This window comes from Petromyzon marinus, chromosome 46 (assembly GCF_048934315.1).
Source record: "Petromyzon marinus isolate PM22_M1 ecotype Great Lakes invasive population chromosome 46, UKy_Petmar_22M1.pri1.0, whole genome shotgun sequence".
Taxonomy (NCBI): Eukaryota; Metazoa; Chordata; class Hyperoartia; order Petromyzontiformes; family Petromyzontidae; genus Petromyzon; species Petromyzon marinus.
Window position 1 is genome coordinate 13,359,544 of NC_133712.1, and position 18,299 is coordinate 13,377,842.

An 18,299-nucleotide genomic window follows, 5' to 3' on the forward strand; every position below is an offset into this window, starting at 1 on the left:
GGGCAAGTGCTGTTAGCGAGCACCTATGAAGGCCGGCAAGGCACACGAGGGAGTGGGTGGTCAACACCACAATCACCAGCACTATCACAACCACCACTACCAGCACCACAATCATCAGCACCACCACAACCACCACTACCAGCACCACAACCACCACTACCACCACCACAACCACCACTACCAGCACCACAATCACCAGCACCACCACAACCACCACTACCAGCACCACAACAACCACCACTACCAGCACCACAATCACCACTACCACCACCACTACCAGCACCACAATCACCAGCACCACAATAACCACCACTACCAGCACCACCACAACCACCACTACCAGCACCACCACAATCACCAGCACCACCACCACAACCACCACTACCAGCACCATAGACGACCACAAGGCGCATCGCGGGCCTCAGTGTAATTTCACCACGACGACGTTTATTTGTTAATATTGCTCCGAAGGTGCAAATCACCTCGCGATTATTCCTGACAGAAACAAATAAATAAATAAATGCGCCCGACCACCGCTGCCGCCGCCGCTCCAGCCAGGGGGGGGGGCTCAAAAAGCGGCAAAGAACCCAACGACGATGATGGCAGAGCAGCTGTGAGCCCCCCCCCACACCCCCCTCTCCGCACGCTTGCTCGTGCCCCCTGACACAAGAACGCGCGGTTCCGCAACAAACAAACAAACCCCCCGATACTGCAAGAGGGGGGCGCCACGCGTGGACGACGACGACGTGGGGCGGGGGGGGCGGAGGTGGGAGGGGGGCGGGGCGGAGGTGGGGGCTCACTATCCATCCGCGCGAAAATAAATTTTCGTGGGAGGCGTTTCGTGTTGTTTTTTTTGCTTCACCCAACGATCACGAGGCACGGACTCGGCGCGGCTGAACGTTTCCTCCGTGGGCCATGGCGGTAGAAGTGGAAGAAGAAACCGATCGTGGGTGGCGGGGCTGAGCGGTGGCTTGACTCGGTGTCTCAGTCGAACCTATACTGCCCGGCTCTGTCCCATCCGCACGCACGCACGTACGCGTGCGGTCAAAATGAAAATGACTCCCAGCGAGCACCGATGGCACACGAGGGGGTTAGGTGGCCAACACCACGCCCGGCCGCCTTTGCCTCCCCATGAGTGTTGCTGTTCACACGCTGCACTCGGTACTGATGTTAAGGCCGAGTCGACCTAGGGAAGGGCTCAGGACCTGTTCCAAAATTCATAACCGTTATTTGACGGGGTGGGCAGTGAGTTGGAATCGAACTCGGGTGACCGGGTGAGTAGCGCGGCGCTAACCACTGCGCCACCGCTCCCCCACCAAATGAACAAAAAAAAGACGATTACGGAAAACCACCACCAGCACCATGACCGCCACCACCATCACCACCACCCACGCCTCCATTGTGTTTCAATTGTTCCTCGCCAGTCGTGGCACACGCCATCAGATTCAGCCCAGCTGAAGCACGCGGGCGTCCAGCGTGGGTGGGGGGGGGGGGAACAAAAAAAATGGAGGAGGAGGGAGTGTAGGGGAGGGGGCGGTGTTTTTCTTTATGACGTCAGCGACCGAGGGGCGGGGTGTTCTTTATGACGTCAGCGACCGTGGGGCGGGGCGGGGTAGGGGTTGAGAACGCGACGAGCGAGGAGGTCGCAGAAGAAAGACGGTGGCATGCACGCGGGGGTGTGGGGGAGACACAAGGTCACGTGGCACCCAGCGGGGCCAAATACCACAAAGAAACACGAGCCTCGCGCGCGGTGAGATGGCGCCTTCGTTTTTAAAGCACAAAGTCAGGAACAGAGAGGAAGGGGGACCCGAATAATGCAAAAAAATGAATACAAATTTTCGTAATAATAATTATTATTACTATAATACTGTATTGATAATCATCATCATCCTTGGCATGGGGGGGGAGGGGCGCGTCACGAAATGAAGACGCGCGAAGAAACGGAACCTCGTGGCACCGACTCGGCAAATAACAGCGGCAGTAATAATATCGACAGTGATAATAACAACAATAATACAAATTATATCGTGTTGTGTATACTTAAGTTACTCTTATATAAACTATTGCCAAACTCATGCAGACTGTCAGAGCCACGCGGAGGTGGTGCAGGACGGGGGGGGGGAGAAGGGAACGAGGGGGGGAGATGGGAGGGAGGGTAATGGTTGATGGCTGGCCCCAAGCCCCGAGCCCTCCTCGTAGCGGTGAGGGTGGACGTCGTTGGGGTTCTGACTCGAGCCCCCAACCCAGCCCGACATTCTAACATCTTAACCCGAGCCCCCACCCCCTCGCAATCATTAGCCCCAGATACAAACGCCTGAACCCCCAATCCCCATCCCTAGCTCCGACCTCTAACACATGTTTAACACGTAGGCTTTTGCAACCAATATTATCCATCATAAAGGTTATTTCTTTTGGGGTTAGGTATACTCTCCGACACACCGGTGTGATGAACTAGTAACTAATTGGCGCGTTCTGTTTACGTGACAAACCTTAATAATTGGCTGTGTCGGGTAGTGGCGGGTTTAACGACACATTTATATTTGCACGATCTAACCCTCCAAAAAACCTTTATTCTGGACTGTAACGCTGAACTTATCATAACACAAGAGCTGATACTCGCCGAAGCCACAAACCCTAGTCCTTACTATAGTCCCAGCTCTAATCCTCAGACTAACCCCAAACACCATCCTATTTACAGCTGTACTCCTATTCCTAGTCCTAACAATACCCCTCGTCCAGTTCCTGACCAAGATGCAGTCTAAGCCCTAATAATCGCTCTAGTTTCTAGCCTTCATCATATACTCCCTGTAGCCCTACCCCCTAATCCTACCTCTAACCCTAGCCCTCTCCTGGATCGCTATCCCTAACCATAGCTCGAGCCCCAACACTATCCCTGGCTGTAGCTAAAAACCCCAGCCTTAACATTGTGCCCATAATCCTGCCCCTAATTATATAACCTCTACTTATAGCCCTAGCTCTAGTCCTCACCCTAGCCCGAGTTCCTAGCGCCTAACATTAGCCTAATCCCCCACCCTAGCCACAATCCTAACCCTACAGATGAATCCTACCCCTATCTCCTAGCCTCAGTCTACTACTACCCCCCTTGACCCCATCCCATCCTGCACGGTGCAGGCTGCACCCCGCCCTCCCCACCTGCGCCACCCCCACCTCCCCCTTTACCCAAGGTGTGCAAGGAGGCGGGTGGGGGAGGTCCGGCTTCACCTGAGACGCGAGGAAGCCCTTCTAACAGTAGCGGCGGGGTCAGCGGCAGATTGGCGGCGGGGGGGGGGGGGGCGCTCCAGCAACTGCTGTCAGAATGTCTCTACAATCGTGAGCGAGGTTTACATTCTAGACGCCACGGGACAAAACCTCCCCACCGCCACCACCACCAACCACCGAGTCCCGAGGCGGCTGGAGCCAGGGAGTTCATTAATGGTCGTCAGGCGAGGGAGACCATCCACCGGACGTTAAGCCGGCTCTACAGGTCATCTGAGCTTGCAGCAACCAGATCGCTCGTCTCAGCAAGCAGTTGCGCAACGAGGGGCGTGTCAGGGCGTGGTCTCAGTGTCTGGTCACGCCCACCATAAGCCGAGCCCCGCCCCCCCTTCTCGTCAGCGCCACCCCCGCGAGGATCGTGACGACCGACCGATCGCGGCTCGCGAATTGCGCAGCGCGAGGTGATCAAACACGTGGCTTACACATCTCTGAGCGGATCGAGGCTGGAGAGTTAAGAGTTCGTCGCAGCGACTTCCGCATGCAAGCGATTCAGTTGCGCACAACCAACGTTGCATGCAACTGATTGATCACCCGTGGAGCCGACTTTCTAACTGATTAATCGTCCCAGCTCTAAATGTATGGGGCGCCACGGTGGCTATGAGATGTTAACTCCCTCGCCTGAGATACAGGAGGTCGTGGGTTCGATTCTTACCCTGACGCCTGTATACCTGGAGTTTTCATGTCTCTCTCCACGTGGTCGTGTGGGTTTTTCTCCGGGTCCTCCAGTTATTCCCTCCACATTTAAAAATCAACATCACGCGTTTAGCGTATTTGGCTGTTAGAAATGTTCACATGATAAGCCACTTCGTTGTGCTATCTTTTTTTGTGGCCAGGTCGCTTCTGAAAAAGAGCTGCATAGTAGCTCAGTAGGCCTTACCTGGTACAATAAAATTAAGCTTAGTTTGTTACACCAGAGAGATCATTTCGCACGTGGAAGGAAACTTGAGTGCCTGGAAACCCCTCCCCCTCCCCGCATGCGTGCAGTTGCACAACACAAACCAACTTTCTGTACTGCCACGTCCCTCCACAGTGGCACTACAATCATTTTGGCGATCCACCAATCCTACTGGGAAGCGCCTGGAATCGGCAAGAATTGTAGCTGCCCGACCCGGCTAGATTCCTGGACGCGTTCTGAAGGTTCCCGCTGGAAACATGTGGGAGGGGATAGGTCTCACGGATGGACTGGCCCCTGCCATGGGAATGTGGAATTTTAAACCACTGGCTCGGGGGCGGAGTGGGGAGTGGAGGGGGTGGGGGGATAGGCCGGCGGAGATGATCGACGCTCTGACAGTTTTCGTTTTGGTTGAGAGTGAAAGTGAAGCAGTGCTACGAGACGAACATCCACAGTCATCAGCTCTCAGTGTCCCACACACCGTACAAAATGGAAGCGCAAATGTTCACGTGTGTGCTCAAGTGTGCACGTGCTCACGTGTGCGTGATTGAGTGTTCACGTGTCTTTAAGCGTGCGTTCGAGTGTTCGTGTGCGTGCGATCCAGTGTTCATGTGTGCGCATGATCAAGTGCTTATGTGTGTGCGCGTACGTGTCCATGATGTTTCCACACTGCACAAGTGAGTGTGTATTAATGTGTGTGCGTGTGTACACGTTCATCCGTGCACGCATGTTCCTCTGTGTTCGCGTGCGTACGTGCGTGTATTCAGGTGTTCACGTGTCACTGTAAGTGCGTGCGTGTGCGTGTGCGTGCTCATGGCCGTACGTGTTTACCCAGTAAACATGGAACGTCGATCCAACGTCGGCACATTTACCAGATACACGTGCATTAAGTGTCCGTGTGTGTGTTCAAGTGCGTTGGCGTGCGCGTCCCGAGTGTCCCACACGCGCGTGTACTCCTCGCGCCACCTTGGGCCTGCGTCGTGCGGGATTCGCGACTCGCGCCATCTCTGCCCCGACCTTTGCCGCCTCCGTGAGCGGTCCGAACAATAAATAAATAACGACAACTTAAGACCAGAAACGGCATGCTCTTCGGTTGCATCGCTGACACCGTGGAACGAAGTGGGTCCTCGTGAGGTCAATAGGTCAATACGGGTCATGGGTCAACAGCTGCCCCCGTAAGTGGGAGGTGAACCCGCGTGCCGCCGCAAGCTGCCCAGGTGGTTCGTTCCCAGGGAAAACGGAGGCCCCCCAGTGTCATTAATGTAATTTCCGACGTCCTCTCTTCTCTCGCGTCGATCCCTGGTTTTACTCAAGCGCTGCCCCGCGGGGCTCGGGATAATTCACACAAACGACCGGATCCAATCCCTGAGCACAACAAAAAATCCACCCCGCGTTTTTTTTCGTTTCCCTGCAGAGCCCCGAGCTCCTAAATTTCGCGTGAAGTCCATGAACGGCAACAGGACCTTCATTTCACTTCTTTGGGGGCAAAACGTGGTGTGGTAGGTTGGATTTGGGACCTCTCTTGGCATGAGCTTCTTGAACTAGGGGAGCGAAGTTCGGCATGGTGAGGTCGGGAGGTTACGTGGCAAAGTGGGACAAAGTGCAGCCCTCCCCACCCAACATCGGCCTTTTGTTTTTTGGCCCACACCCAACTCCGTCGTGTCGCCTGGCAGGCTTCGGGCCTTGTGCATCTCACGAAGGATTTAACTGAGAGGAAAGGCCCTGAATAATAAATCCACATCCTCGGTTTCCATTTAACCGCTCACATTTCTTCCGTCAGACTCTCCGTTTGACAATTAGAAGAAGAACCCCTCCCCCATACACCTCATTGGTTGAAACAAAAGTTAAAGGCTGTTCGCACGCGACGACGATGCCTTTGGCCGCCATTTTGGCGGTTGGTTCTCCCAAGAGGCCAAGTGGCAAAACGGGCACCGAGGTGGCGGCGTCAAAACCAATACGGCGGCAGAACCAAGTTAGCGGCCCCAAAAATGGGAAGCAAAACCGGGATGGCAGCACCAATATGGCAGCCACAAAATGGTGACGACACCAGGACGACGGCGGCTGCAGCAGCAGCAGATCGACGAAAAGGGTCAGAAAATCCCAAGATGTACGCGACAAAATGGAGGCCCCGAAATGGCAGTAGCACCAATAATGGCGGCAACGGCATGGCGGCAACACCCAAGATGGCGGCGTCAGGGGGTGGCACCAAGATGACGGCCGTACAAAAATTTGGCCGTGGCGGCGGCGCTGAGAACTCGGTGGTAGAAACACGGCGGCTGCGGCGGCCCCCCCTAGAGTGAAGTCTCGAAGCTGTGGAAGGGGCTGCCGGGGCTGGAGGAGGCGGTGGCTGATTTGCTGGCGTCCTCCGTGCTCAGGAAGCTGATGCCGCTGTCGAGGCCGCGGCGCTCGAGGCCGTACGGCTGCAAGTTGAGCTGCTGGTGGCGGTCGTGGTGGTTGTGGTTGTTGTTGCGGTTGGGCGAAGGCCCGCCGAGGCCCGCGATGGGCCGCAGTCCGTCGTTGCGCTTGGTGGGCGCCTCGTCCTCGTCCGCGTCCGTGTCATCGATGAGCGGGATCTGCGGTGTGGCGTGTTCGCCCTCCGTGAAGTCCGGCTGCGACATGAAGTTGTGGATGGACGTTCGCGAGTCCGGTTTCTCCAGCCCCTCGTACAGCGAGCTCCGGAACGCGTTCACCACGCGGATCTGCGCCCAGGGCGGGGGGGAGGTGAAAACGCGACACGGCGTCATTTGCCAGCAGTGGTCCCCGCGTCTACACCGGTAAACGCGGAAAGTCGGGCCTACGTTGGCCCGACGGTTTCAACCACATGCGAACATTGGCCCAGCGTTGGCAATGTTTACTGAGAGTGGGCATCTATCAAGCGTGTGCGCTAGTAGACTGGAGTAGGTGGCACGTGACTAGTGACTAGTTGACTGGAGTAGGTGGCACGTGACGAGTGACTAGTTAGCTGGAGTAGGTTATTAGTGATGAGTAGACTGGAGTAGGTGGCACGTGACTAGTGACTAGTTGACTGGAGTAGGTGGCACGTGACTAGTGACTAGTTGACTGGAGTAGCTGGCACGTGATTAGTGAGTAGTTGACTGGAGTAGGTGGCACGTGACTAGTTGACTGGAGTAGGTGGCACGTGACTAGTGACTAGTTGACTGGAGTAGGTGGCACGTGACTAGTTGACTGGAGTAGGTGGCACGTGACTAGTTGACTGGAGTAGGTGGCACGTGATTAGTGAGTAGTTGACTGGAGTAGGTGGCACGTGACTAGTGACTAGTTAGCTGGAGTAGGTGATTAGTGATGAGTAGACTGGAGTAGGTGGCACGTGACTAGTGACTAGTTGACTGGAGTAGGTGGCACGTGACTAGTGACGAGTAGACTGGAGTAGGTGGCACGTGACGAGTAGACTGGAGTAGGTGGCACGTGACTAGTTGACTGGAGTAGGTGGCACGTGACGAGTGACTAGTTGACTGGAGTAGGTGGCACGTGACTAGTTGACTGGAGTAGGTGGCACGTGACTAGTGACTAGTTGACTGGAGTAGGTGGCACGTGACTAGTTGACTGGAGTAGGTGGCACGTGACTAGTTGACTGGAGTAGGTGGCACGTGACTAGTGACTAGTTGACTGGAGTAGGTGGCACGTGACTAGTGACTAGTAGACTGGAGTAGGTGGCACGTGACTAGCTGACTGGAGTAGCTGGCACGTGACTAGTGACTAGTTGACTGGAGTAGGTGGCACGTGACTAGTGAGTAGTTGACTGGAGTAGGTGGCACGTGACTAGTGACTAGTTAGCTGGAGTAGGTTATTAGTGATGAGTAGACTGGAGTAGGTGGCACGTGACTAGTGACTAGTTGACTGGAGTAGGTGGCACGTGACTAGTGACTAGTTGACTGGAGTAGCTGGCACGTGACTAGTGACTAGTTGACTGGAGTAGGTGGCACGTGACTAGCTGACTGGAGTAGCTGGCACGTGATTAGTGACGAGTAGACTGGAGTAGGTGGCACGTGACTAGTTGACTGGAGTAGGTGGCACGTGACTAGTGACTAGTTGACTGGAGTAGGTGGCACGTGACTAGTGACTAGTTGACTGGAGTAGGTGGCACGTGACTAGTGACTAGTTGACTGGAGTAGGTGGCACGTGACTAGTGACTAGTTGACTGGAGTAGGTGGCACGTGACTAGTGACTAGTTGACTGGAGTAGGTGGCACGTGACTAGTGAAGAGTAGACTGGAGTAGGTGGCACGTGACTAGTTGACTGGAGTAGGTGGCACGTGACTAGTGACTAGTTGACTGGAGTAGGTGGCACGTGACTAGTTGACTGGAGTAGGTGGCACGTGATTAGTGACGAGTAGACTGGAGTAGGTGGCACGTGACTAGTGACTAGTTGACTGGAGTAGGTGGCACGTGACTAGTGACTAGTTGACTGGAGTAGGTGGCACGTGACTAGTGACTAGTTGACTGGAGTAGGTGGCACGTGACTAGTGACTAGTTGACTGGAGTAGGTGGCACGTGACTAGTGACTAGTTGACTGGAGTAGGTGGCACGTAACTAGTGACGAGTAGACTGGAGTAGGTGGCACGTGACTAGTTGACTGGAGTAGGTGGCACGTGACTAGTGACGAGTAGACTGGAGTAGGTGGCACGTGACTAGTGAAGAGTAGACTGGAGTAGGTGGCACGTGACTAGTTGACTGGAGTAGGTGGCACGTGACTAGTGACTAGTTGACTGGAGTAGGTGGCACGTGACTAGTGACGAGTAGACTGGAGTAGGTGGTGCGTGACTTGTGGGCAGTAGCCCACGTAAACCTCTCATGTGAGCGCACAAAAAACCCAAGACAAAGATCCCTTGACAGACTGGCAAGTGCTGTTAGCGAGCACCTATGAAGACCGGAACGGTACACGAGGGGGTGGGTGGCCAGCACTACGCCCGGCCGCCTTTGTCTCCCCAGTGGCGATGTTTACACACCGCACCAGGTACTCATTTGAGGCTGGCCGACGTAGGGGAGGCCCAGGACCGGTTCAGATAATCGTCACCGGTTTTGGTGGCCGTGAAGAGGAATCGAACCCGGGTTGCCGAGGTTCGTAGTGCAGCGTAGCGCGAACCGCTACACTTCCGTGTGAGCGCACACACCCACGCACACACCCACACACACCCACGCCCCCGTACACCCACGCACACAACCACCCACGCACATGCACACACCCACACACGCACACACCCACACACGCACACACCCGCGCACACCCACGCACACACCCACGCACCCGCGCACACACCCACGCACACACCCACGCACCCGCGCACACATCCACGCACACACCCACGCACACGCACGGGTTAGAGCAGAGCAACCGCTGGCGGGCGCGCCCGGGTTAGCAGCGCGATCGAGGTGGGGGTGGTGGGGGCCTGAGCGGAGATGAAACGAGCGAGGCAAAGGGGGTGAGTTTAACAAAGAGGGTTAGTTAGACACGGCAGCACTCGTCAGCACCCACGGCAGCAGGAGCTGCAACAGGAGGAGTGGGGGAGGAGGGGGGGCATCACTGAGGAGAACACGCGACGGTTCGCACTGCAAACCGGGAACGGCGAGGTCTGAGCTGCAAACTAAGATAACCCCCATACTGTTTTTTTCACTCCAGCGCAGTCTTCGAGACAGTCTGGTCCCTTCACCTGATGAAGGCCGCTTGTGTTGTGGCCGAAACGTCGTGATTTTTGTTTTTTATTTTTTTTACCTACGTGACTTTACCGAATAGAACCAAAGAGTATGGATCCTTGCAGTCACGAAAGCTTCAAATCTAGAATAGGATAACCCCCCCCCAGTTCCGGATTATCGTAGTAGCACAAGTAGCTACACAAGTAGCTACACAGGCTACGGGTCCCGCACTTTCAAGGGCACCGCGCTAAATGCTTTCAAGCTGTCAATTCCGGTTGAGTGATTTTGCACTTGCTCGATGACTATAGTACTATACCGCCTTCAACTTTTATGAACGACCGCGTGTTTAAGGTGAGCGATTTGTCGTGTTATCTGGCTTAATTACAAATGACAAAAAATAAAATTACTTTACAATGCAAGTACAAAATTGTGTTTTAATATTAACGTTTTTTTTTATTTAGGGCCCCTTTATAACAAATGCTACAGGCCCCACACGAGCTTAATCTGGCACTGCCCGCCCCCCAAAGCAAGGTCCAAGCATTCCGGCGAGGTTTAGGGCCGCGTAAACCCTGACGCTGTCCTTGAAACGAGGCCAAATGATCATCGTCGTCATCATCATCATCAGATGCAGTCAATCCACTGGTGGATGAAGGCCTCTATCAATGCGTTGACATCTCGGGCGACCCGCAAGCGTTCAACGTTCCCCACGGAGCTGGAACCAAACCCGGCTTGGTGGAGCCTCAGGAGCAGCAGCTCCTCGTTTGTCTTGGTCGAAGCCTTGATTTCTAACAGCAGTCCAAGGCAAGGTTAAACCAGTGTAGTCGTGCTACGCTTGGACTGAGCCCTCACCCTAACCCTAGCCAGAAATTCACACCTGGCCAAAGCCCTAATCCTAGCCAGAGCCCAAGTAGCCCTCAAACATTACATTAGTCCTAACCGTAAGCCCAGATATCGATGTTAACCTTAGTCATAACCTGAATCATAATCTTAGTCCTAACCCTCGCTCTCATCCTACTGATAGTCCTAACTCTAGCCCTAACCTTAACTTTAGCCCGAAATCTAGCCCTAACTCTGGTCCTAACCCTCATCATACTGATAATCCTAACCCTCATAATACTGATAATAATCCTAACCCTAGCTCTAACCTTAGTTATCTCCCTAACTCTAGCCCTGACCCTCATCCTACTGATAGTGCTAACCCTAGCCCTAACCTTAGCTTTATCCCTAACTCTAGCCCTAACCCTCATCCTACTTATAGTCCTAACCCTAGCCCTAACCTTAGACCTAACCCTAGCCCTCGCCCAGCCCAGCCACTCCCAGAGAGTGGCTGGGTGAGCCCCGTGGGGCACCGCACGCGTGTGAGAGAGCCACACAAGCCACCAGCATTAGTGTACAGCCGTGAAATTCCGCAGTCTCAGTCCCTGCCTCCCAAAAGACTGCATTTGATCCCCCATATCACTGGGACTTGCCTCTTCGTTTGCCAAAGTAAATTGTCAGGTTGGGCATTTATATTAAATTTAAAAAATAAAAACAAAATTCCCATTAAATTAAAACGGTGCAACAATAGATTTAGTTCAAAGGTATTATTTGACCCAGGTCAAAGGTTAAGTTGGACGACAACTCGTCATCAATACCACAGCTGCCTGCTTTGTTGCGGTGGGAATGAGCCATGAATCAAAATCGGTTCGGTGAGCCATGCGACCGAGGTAGGGACTGACTCACGGCGGGGGGGGGGGGGGCAAAGCGAAGGAGCTTCTTGCAAACGTCGACGGTACTCACGCCGTCATGGGGAAGAGGGGGGAGCGGGGTGGTGAGGGCACTCAGGACGAGTGGTTAGACGTCTGTTAAGAGAAAGACGGTGGTCAGTGTGGGAGTGGACGGAGGGGTTAAGATCGGGGGAGGACCACTCACGCCACGGACTATCGACACTGAACGGCGACGAGATACCCCGCGAGGAGGTGACACAGACAGGCCGTCGTACCCGAGTATCCCAGCATGCCTTGCATGTCAAGGTGACGCCACCGGTCCGAAGTAGCGCATAAATTGCAATTTCGCGTCCATTTACATGTTTATTTTTGTCATTTACTCCCCCGATTTCATGGCAACCGCTCGAGCGGCAGTCACCCTTCGTGCTATCGGAGAACGGAAGCGGATATCAAAGGACTCGCTCCGAGACCCCTTCGAGCGACCGCCCGCTCCACGCACGGCAGCTTGGGTGCCACCCCCCCCCCCCCCACCCGTTGCGTCCAGCCACCGCCCCCCGCCGCCGACCCGTTGAAATTTTACCCTCGCGCATCCACGCAGGACGATCCGCGCGACGCGGCGACCCTGACGGACCCCGCTCGACGACTCGGAGGAAAAGGGGAGGGGAGGTGGAAATGGGGCCGAGAGCCGACCGGGAATCTGAGCCGCAGGAGACGCCGGAGGAGGCGACGGGAGGAGCCTCGTGCGCTGCGGCGCGGCCGACTCCGCGTCGCCCTGCGGACGGGGGCGGAACGCGCGACGCGCCGCGGGGACTTCAGGGGGTGCGTGCGTGGGGAGGGGGGGTGGGGGGGGGGTGTTACTCCGTCGGGCTGCGCGCTGGAGAGAGAGCCCTGCTTCTTGAGCGAGGGGCGCCGCGGAGCCGCGCCGCCCGTCAGGAACGTGTTGAGCGAGTTTATCTGTGGGCGGGGGGGGGGGGTCAGGAGGAAGGGGGGGCAGGGGTCATTGGGAGGGCGGCACCTGCGGGGGGAGGCATGGTGCGGTGTGCGGTGGTGGTGTGGTGTGTGGTGGTGGTGTGGTGGTTGTGTGGTGTGTGGTGGTGTGTGGTGGTGGTGTGGTGTGTGGTGGTGTATGGTGGTGTGTGGTGGTGGTGTGGTGTATGGTGGTGTGTGGTGGTGGTGTCTGGTGGTGTCTGGTGGTGTGTGGTGGTGTATGGTGGTGTGTGGTGGTGGTGGTGTGTGGTGGTGTGGTGTGTGGTGGTGTGTGGTGGTGGTTTGTGGTGGTGTCTGGTGGTGTGTGGTGGTGTATGGTGGTGTGTGGTGGTGGTGTGGTGTATGGTGGTGTGTGGTGGTGGTGTCTGGTGGTGTCTGGTGGTGTGTGGTGGTGTATGGTGGTGTGTGGTGGTGGTGGTGTGTGGTGGTGTGGTGTGTGGTGGTGTGTGGTGGTGTCTGGTGGTGTCTGGTGGTGTGTGGTGGTGTATGGTGGTGTGTGGTGGTGGTGGTGTGTGGTGGTGTGGTGGTGGTGTGTGGTGGTGTCTGGTGGTGTGTGGTGGTGTATGGTGGTGTGTGGTGGTGGTGTGCGGTGTATCTCGTATGACCAGGTGAGAACTCGAGAACCCAGGGACCAGGATGAGACTCATTTGTGAGGTGTTAATCTGCCAATGGGGAGCGCTGCTGCGTAGTCCCCGGTGAGTAAGTTGGTGGCGGTGGTGGCCGGCGGCCGCGGTTGATGCCGCGTGGACGTGGCGCTGGGTGGTCGCGCTCGCCTGCGCGAGCGGTGCGATGCGGCGTGCTGGTGGGACGTGGCGTGACTTCGCGGGTGGCCCAGCGTGCCGTGGTGTGGTGCGCTTGGGCAAGGTGTGGTGTGCGGTACGGTGTCAAACCTGCGTCTGGATGCGGTGCAGGCCGCGGAACCACAGGATCTGCCCGTGCCGCATCTCCCTCTCCGCATGGTCGATCTCCTCCTCGTCGTCCGGGCCCTCGTCCGGGGGGGGCGAGCGGGGGGCCCGGCCCCCCCCCGCGTCCCGCAGGCACCGCAGTCGCGCTGTCGGCACCGCCGAGATCAGCTGAGCACAAGGGCGATGGCGGTCCCCAGCATTAGCGAGCGCCTATTAAGGGCCTGGACGCCCTCACGCGAGTGGGGCAGAGGGGGGGGGGGCACTCCTAGAGCCAGGTGACAGCGGTCCTCACCTGTGTGTGTGTCACCTGTGTGTGTGTCACCTGTGTGTGTGTGTGTCACCTGTGTGTGTCACCTGTGTGTGTGTCACCTGTGTGTGTGTGTGTCACCCGTGTGTGTGTCACCCGTGTGTGTGTGTCACCTGTGTGTGTGTGTGTCACCTGTGTGTGTGTCACCTGTGTGTGTGTATCACCTGTGTGTGTGTCACCCGTGTGTGTGTGTCACCTGTGTGTGTCACCTGTGTGTGTGTGTCACCTGTGTGTGTGTCACCCGTGTGTGTGTCACCCGTGTGTGTGTCACCCGTGTGTGTGTGTCACCTGTGTGTGTGTGTCACCTGTGTGTGTGTCACCCGTGTGTGTGTCACCCGTGTGTGTGTCACCTGTGTGTGTGTCACCTGTGTGTGTGTGTCACCCGTGTGTGTGTCACCTGTGTGTGTGTGTGTCACCTGTGTGTGTGTGTGTCACCCGTGTGTGTGTCACCTGTGTGTGCGTGTCACCTGTGTGTGTGTGTGTCACCTGTGTGTGTGTCACCTGTGTGTGTGTCACCAGCGACTGTGTGTCACCTGTGTGTGTGTCACCTGTGTGTGTGTCACCAGCGAATGTGTGTCACCGGTGAGTGAGCATGTCGCGTTGCTGCCCGTGGCGTTGCTGCCCGTGGCGCTCCGAGCGAGGTGGGCGCGTGCGGAGGCGCCGTGTGTGGGTGCTGTAGCGGCGGGGCCCCTCTCACCTGGCCCCACAGGAGCTCGCCAGCGCCCAAGAAGACGCACCACAGCCAGTGCTCGGGGCTCAGGCCCGAGCAGCTGAACGGCTTCCCCCCAAACTGCACGATCACCACCTGCGGCACAGGCAGCGCCGCCCACATTACGGGGGGGGGGGGGGGGCGGGGGGCGAGCGAGGGGCCGTGGTTTGCGGTGGGGAGAGTTGTGGAGGTGGGGGCGCTGGGGGCGGTGGGGGGAGTGGTTGAGGTGGGGGCTGTTGGAGTGGTGGGGGGAGTGGTGGAGGTGGTGGGGGGGGGGGTTTGGGGTGGTGTGGGCCAGTGGTGTCAGTCAGGCTGGCGGTGTGGGGCCTGGCGAGGTGGAGGAGGAGGAGGAGATGACCAGGCCGATGAAGACGGCGACGTATGACGATGAAGAGAAGGAGAAGGCGGTGAGGAGGAGGAGGGGGGGGGGGGGTAGTGAACCTGCACGACGAAGGTTCCGAAGACGATGGAGCAGAAGATGGGGTTGCGGAAGACTCCGTCGAAGACGTTGCGTTCCCCGTGGATCTTGCGCGCGTTGATCTCGTTGAAGAGCTGCATCATGACGAAGGCGTTGAAGATGATGGTGTAGTGCTCCGAGGGCGGCGCGTGCAGCGGAGCGTTGCGCCCACTGTCCACGTCGAAAATCCGCTCACCTGCACCGAAGACGGAGATCCCCCGCGGAGCCTTAACCGACTGTCGGGGCAAGCGCGGTTAGCGAGCAGGTACCTACGAAGGCCGACACGTCGCAGGAGGTGGTCGGGGTGGCCAGCACCACGCACGGCCGCCTTTGTCTCCCCAGTGGCGATGTTCACACGTCGCACCAGGCACTCATTTGTCCATTTCAGGGCAACCGCTCGAGCGGCAGTCGCCCTTCGTGCTCTCGGAGAATGGCTCGCGGAAGCGGACATCAAAGAACTAGCTGCGAGACCCCTTCGAGCGACCGTCCGCTCCACCAACACACGCACGGCAGCGCCTGCGCTGCCGTGCGTGTGTTGGTGGCTTGGGTCGCCGGATTCGCAGCGCAGCGCGCTAACCGGTCCAGGCGGGTACGCCACGCGCACACGGACGCACGCGCGGGTTCCCTGCGCGAGGCCCACCGGCGAAGAGCAGCGTGAAGATGACGGTGAGCTGGTAGATGGCGTGGCCCAGGATGTTCTTGGTCATGGTGAGCGACACGAGCGGCTTGTTGCGTCCGTACGGCCGGCGCAGCAGCAGCTCCTCGGTGGGCGGCTCCGTGGCGAGCGCAAGCGACGCGAACGTGTCCATGATGAGGTTCACCCACAGCATCTGCACGGCCTTGAGCGGGGAGTCCTGCACGGCACGGTCCGCGGTGACGGTGGACGGGAGGTTGCGGGGGGGGGGGTAGAGGCCGGAGAGACGCGAGGGCGGGCCGCAGTGAATTTCGGGGGCCGGGTCGCGTTCCTCCGGTGGCGTTTCGCAATTTGTGGCCCCCCGCCCAAGCGGTTGCGTCACTTCCCGTCGTCGTCGTCAAAGTCATCATCGTCGCCATCATCATTGTCGTTATCTTCGTGATCGTCATCATTGTTATCGTCGCCATCATCGTCACCGCCTGGAATTTGGGTTTTATGTTTTTCGTGCAGTTGGCAGGTCCTGGACGGACCGATTCGTGTCCCAGGTGAGTTACAGATCATCGCAGGTGAGACACAGGTCACAGGTGAGATACAGGTCAAAGGTTAATCGTAGGTGAGATACAGGTGAGTCACAGAAAATAGGTGAGTCCCAGGTCATGGGTCAGTCACAGGTAACAGGTGGGTCACAGGTAACAGGTGAGATACAGATAACAGGTGAGTCCCAGGTCACAGGTGAGTCACAGGTAACAGGTGAGCCACAGGTCACGGGTGAGTCACAGGCAACAGGTGAGTCCCAGGCCACGGGTGAGACGTAGGTGCGGCCCCGCGTCGCCACCTGCGTGAAGCAGGCGCCGGTGAAGGCGACGACGACGGCCACCACGTTGACCGTGAGCTGGAACTGCAGGAACTTGGAGATGCTGTCGTAGACGTTGCGCCCCCACATCACCGCCTTCACGATGGAGCTGAAGTTGTCGTCCGTCAGGATGATGTCCGACGCCTCCTTGGCCACGTCCGTGCCCGCGATGCCCTGCGGGGGTGACGGGCACACCGGGGCATCAGGGCCATCGGTGCAAAGGCCCCGGCGGTGTAGACGGAGCTCCGGGGAGCGCCATTCTGGACGGCGTTTGGCCCCCCCCCCCACGACTCTCACTCGGCTTACTCCAGGTGAGTGCAGGTGAGCGTGCGAGGGCCGCCCGGAATGTTAATGCCCCATTGACATTCCGGGTGGCAAGGAATGCACCCTCATGCATAGCGATGGCGCTAAGCCATTGGGGATCATCGTGGAAAAGTAATGCGCGCGTTAAGCCGACGGCGCGGTTGGCTACGTACGGTGCGAAAGAAGTTCAACAGTGCGTCTGCTAATTCCGTTGGGTTAGGTGTCGCTTCTCTTCAACATTTTGGCCGAGAGAAACGGGAAAAAAGTGGCCCGTTACTTTCTGGGCGACCCTGGTAGGTCCATCATGTACGACCGCAGGTAAGTAGCGGGTTCGAGCTGTCGAGCTGACCGTTGTTTGACCGGCTGAGAACTTAAAAGAGACCAGGGATACAGTCTCGGTCGCAAGAGTGGGGGAACAAGTCTGCTGCCAGTAAGGGAAGGCGCCGATGATCTCGTCGGCTGTGTGCGCGATCCCAATTGAGTGGCTTGGGGCGTCGCTATCAAAATCGTGGCAACATTGGACCGCGACGCCGGCGCGCGAACGGGGTGCTTTGCGAACGACCTCACGGCATCTTTTAACGCGCGCGTGTGAACCGGCAGTGGCGCGGTCAATCGTCACCACCGCCGCCGCAGGGATAACCAGGGCGGCCGCCGAATTCGAGCCTCGCGAACCTCTGCAAATCGCCGCTGCCTCTGGGCCACCGCGTCACCGCCACGTGGCTACTCGCGGTCACGTGGCGGTGAGCGCGGGCGAGCGCGGTATCTATGGGACCTCTTTTTTGTCAGTATCAAAAATGATGAAAAATAAGAAGAGGTTTTACCCTTTCTGGCAATAAAACCGATGTTCAAACACCACCAAATAGATACCACACGTACTTGTGGCAAAACGTGCAAACAAACATGCTGTAATAATATATGCATTGTCTTTGACGCCAAAAGGCGTTCTCTCGTCTAACACTGGTGAGACGAGGCCATGAAGAAAACTGTAGGCCAATCAGTTTCAACGACAATGCACGCATTATCAGAGCATTTTTGTTTGCATGTTGTGCCACGAGCATGTGTGGGTGAGCGCGGGTGAACACGTGCGAGCGTGGTTGAACGTGGGTGAGCGTGGGTGAGCGTGGGGGATTGTGGGTGAGCGTGGGTGAGCGTGGGTGAGCGCGGCTGCGGGGCATCACCATGGCGAAGCCGACGTCGGCCTTCTTGAGCGCGGGCCCGTCGTTGGTGCCGTCGCCCGTCACCGCCACCACCTGGCGCTGCCCCACCGTGCTGTCGATGATCCCTGTTCCCCGCCGCCACGGGGGTCAGCACGGGTGGGGGGGGGGGCGTCGGGGGGGTCACGCGGAGGGGTCGGGTCACAGGGCACGCAGGGTCGAAGGTTAACGGGGGGGGTCGCAGCCCTCGCGCGTGCCCGGGGGGTCGAGCGTTCGCTGTGGGGTCGAGGGCCCGGAGCCACCGATCGCCGGTCTCATTCGTCCCGGTGCCGCCACTCGCTTTGGCCAAATTCCAGCTGTGAGAGTGAGAACGTTGGCTCGACCATCGCGCGACGGTCACCACTCTCGGCGGCGGGGCGAGGGTGGGCAGTGCTGCCCCCTAATGCCTGAACCAGAGGGCACCTG

At 57.5% G+C, this 18,299-nt stretch overlaps 1 protein-coding gene and 1 long non-coding RNA gene across 8 annotated transcripts in view; one reads left to right on the forward strand and one right to left on the reverse strand.

Moving 5' to 3' along the window:
• Positions 1-427: 427 nt before the first annotated feature.
• Positions 428-18,299, reverse strand: part of LOC116952307 (plasma membrane calcium-transporting ATPase 1-like) — a 76,547-nt gene continuing 58,675 nt past the window's right edge. For 3 of the 6 annotated variants that reach the window (XM_032971532.2, XM_032971531.2, XM_076074214.1), the window contains 8 exons: positions 17,859-17,962; positions 16,360-16,551; positions 15,531-15,744; positions 14,875-15,086; positions 14,422-14,529; positions 13,403-13,585; positions 12,384-12,479; positions 428-6,867 (listed from right to left, as the gene is read on the reverse strand). In XM_032971532.2, the coding sequence (XP_032827423.1) occupies positions 6,460-6,867; positions 12,384-12,479; positions 13,403-13,585; positions 14,422-14,529; positions 14,875-15,086; positions 15,531-15,744; positions 16,360-16,551; positions 17,859-17,962 (1,517 nt within the window). In that variant the 3' untranslated portion in view covers positions 428-6,459. Of the gene's footprint in view, positions 6,868-9,574; positions 11,661-12,383; positions 12,480-13,402; positions 13,586-14,421; positions 14,530-14,874; positions 15,087-15,530; positions 15,745-16,359; positions 16,552-17,858; positions 17,963-18,299 lie in introns of those variants that run through there. The other 3 variants (XM_032971536.2, XM_032971534.2, XM_076074215.1) reach the window with 2 other exon arrangements.
• On the forward strand, positions 6,887-8,604 carry LOC142930999 (uncharacterized). Of its 2 annotated transcripts, none has more exons than XR_012946997.1 (3): positions 6,887-7,069; positions 7,105-8,497; positions 8,533-8,604. It is a non-coding gene; the product is annotated as an uncharacterized LOC142930999 (long non-coding RNA). The 2 variants fall into 2 exon arrangements; XR_012946998.1 differs by lacking the exon at positions 8,533-8,604 and having other exon boundaries at positions 7,105-8,035; positions 8,134-8,530.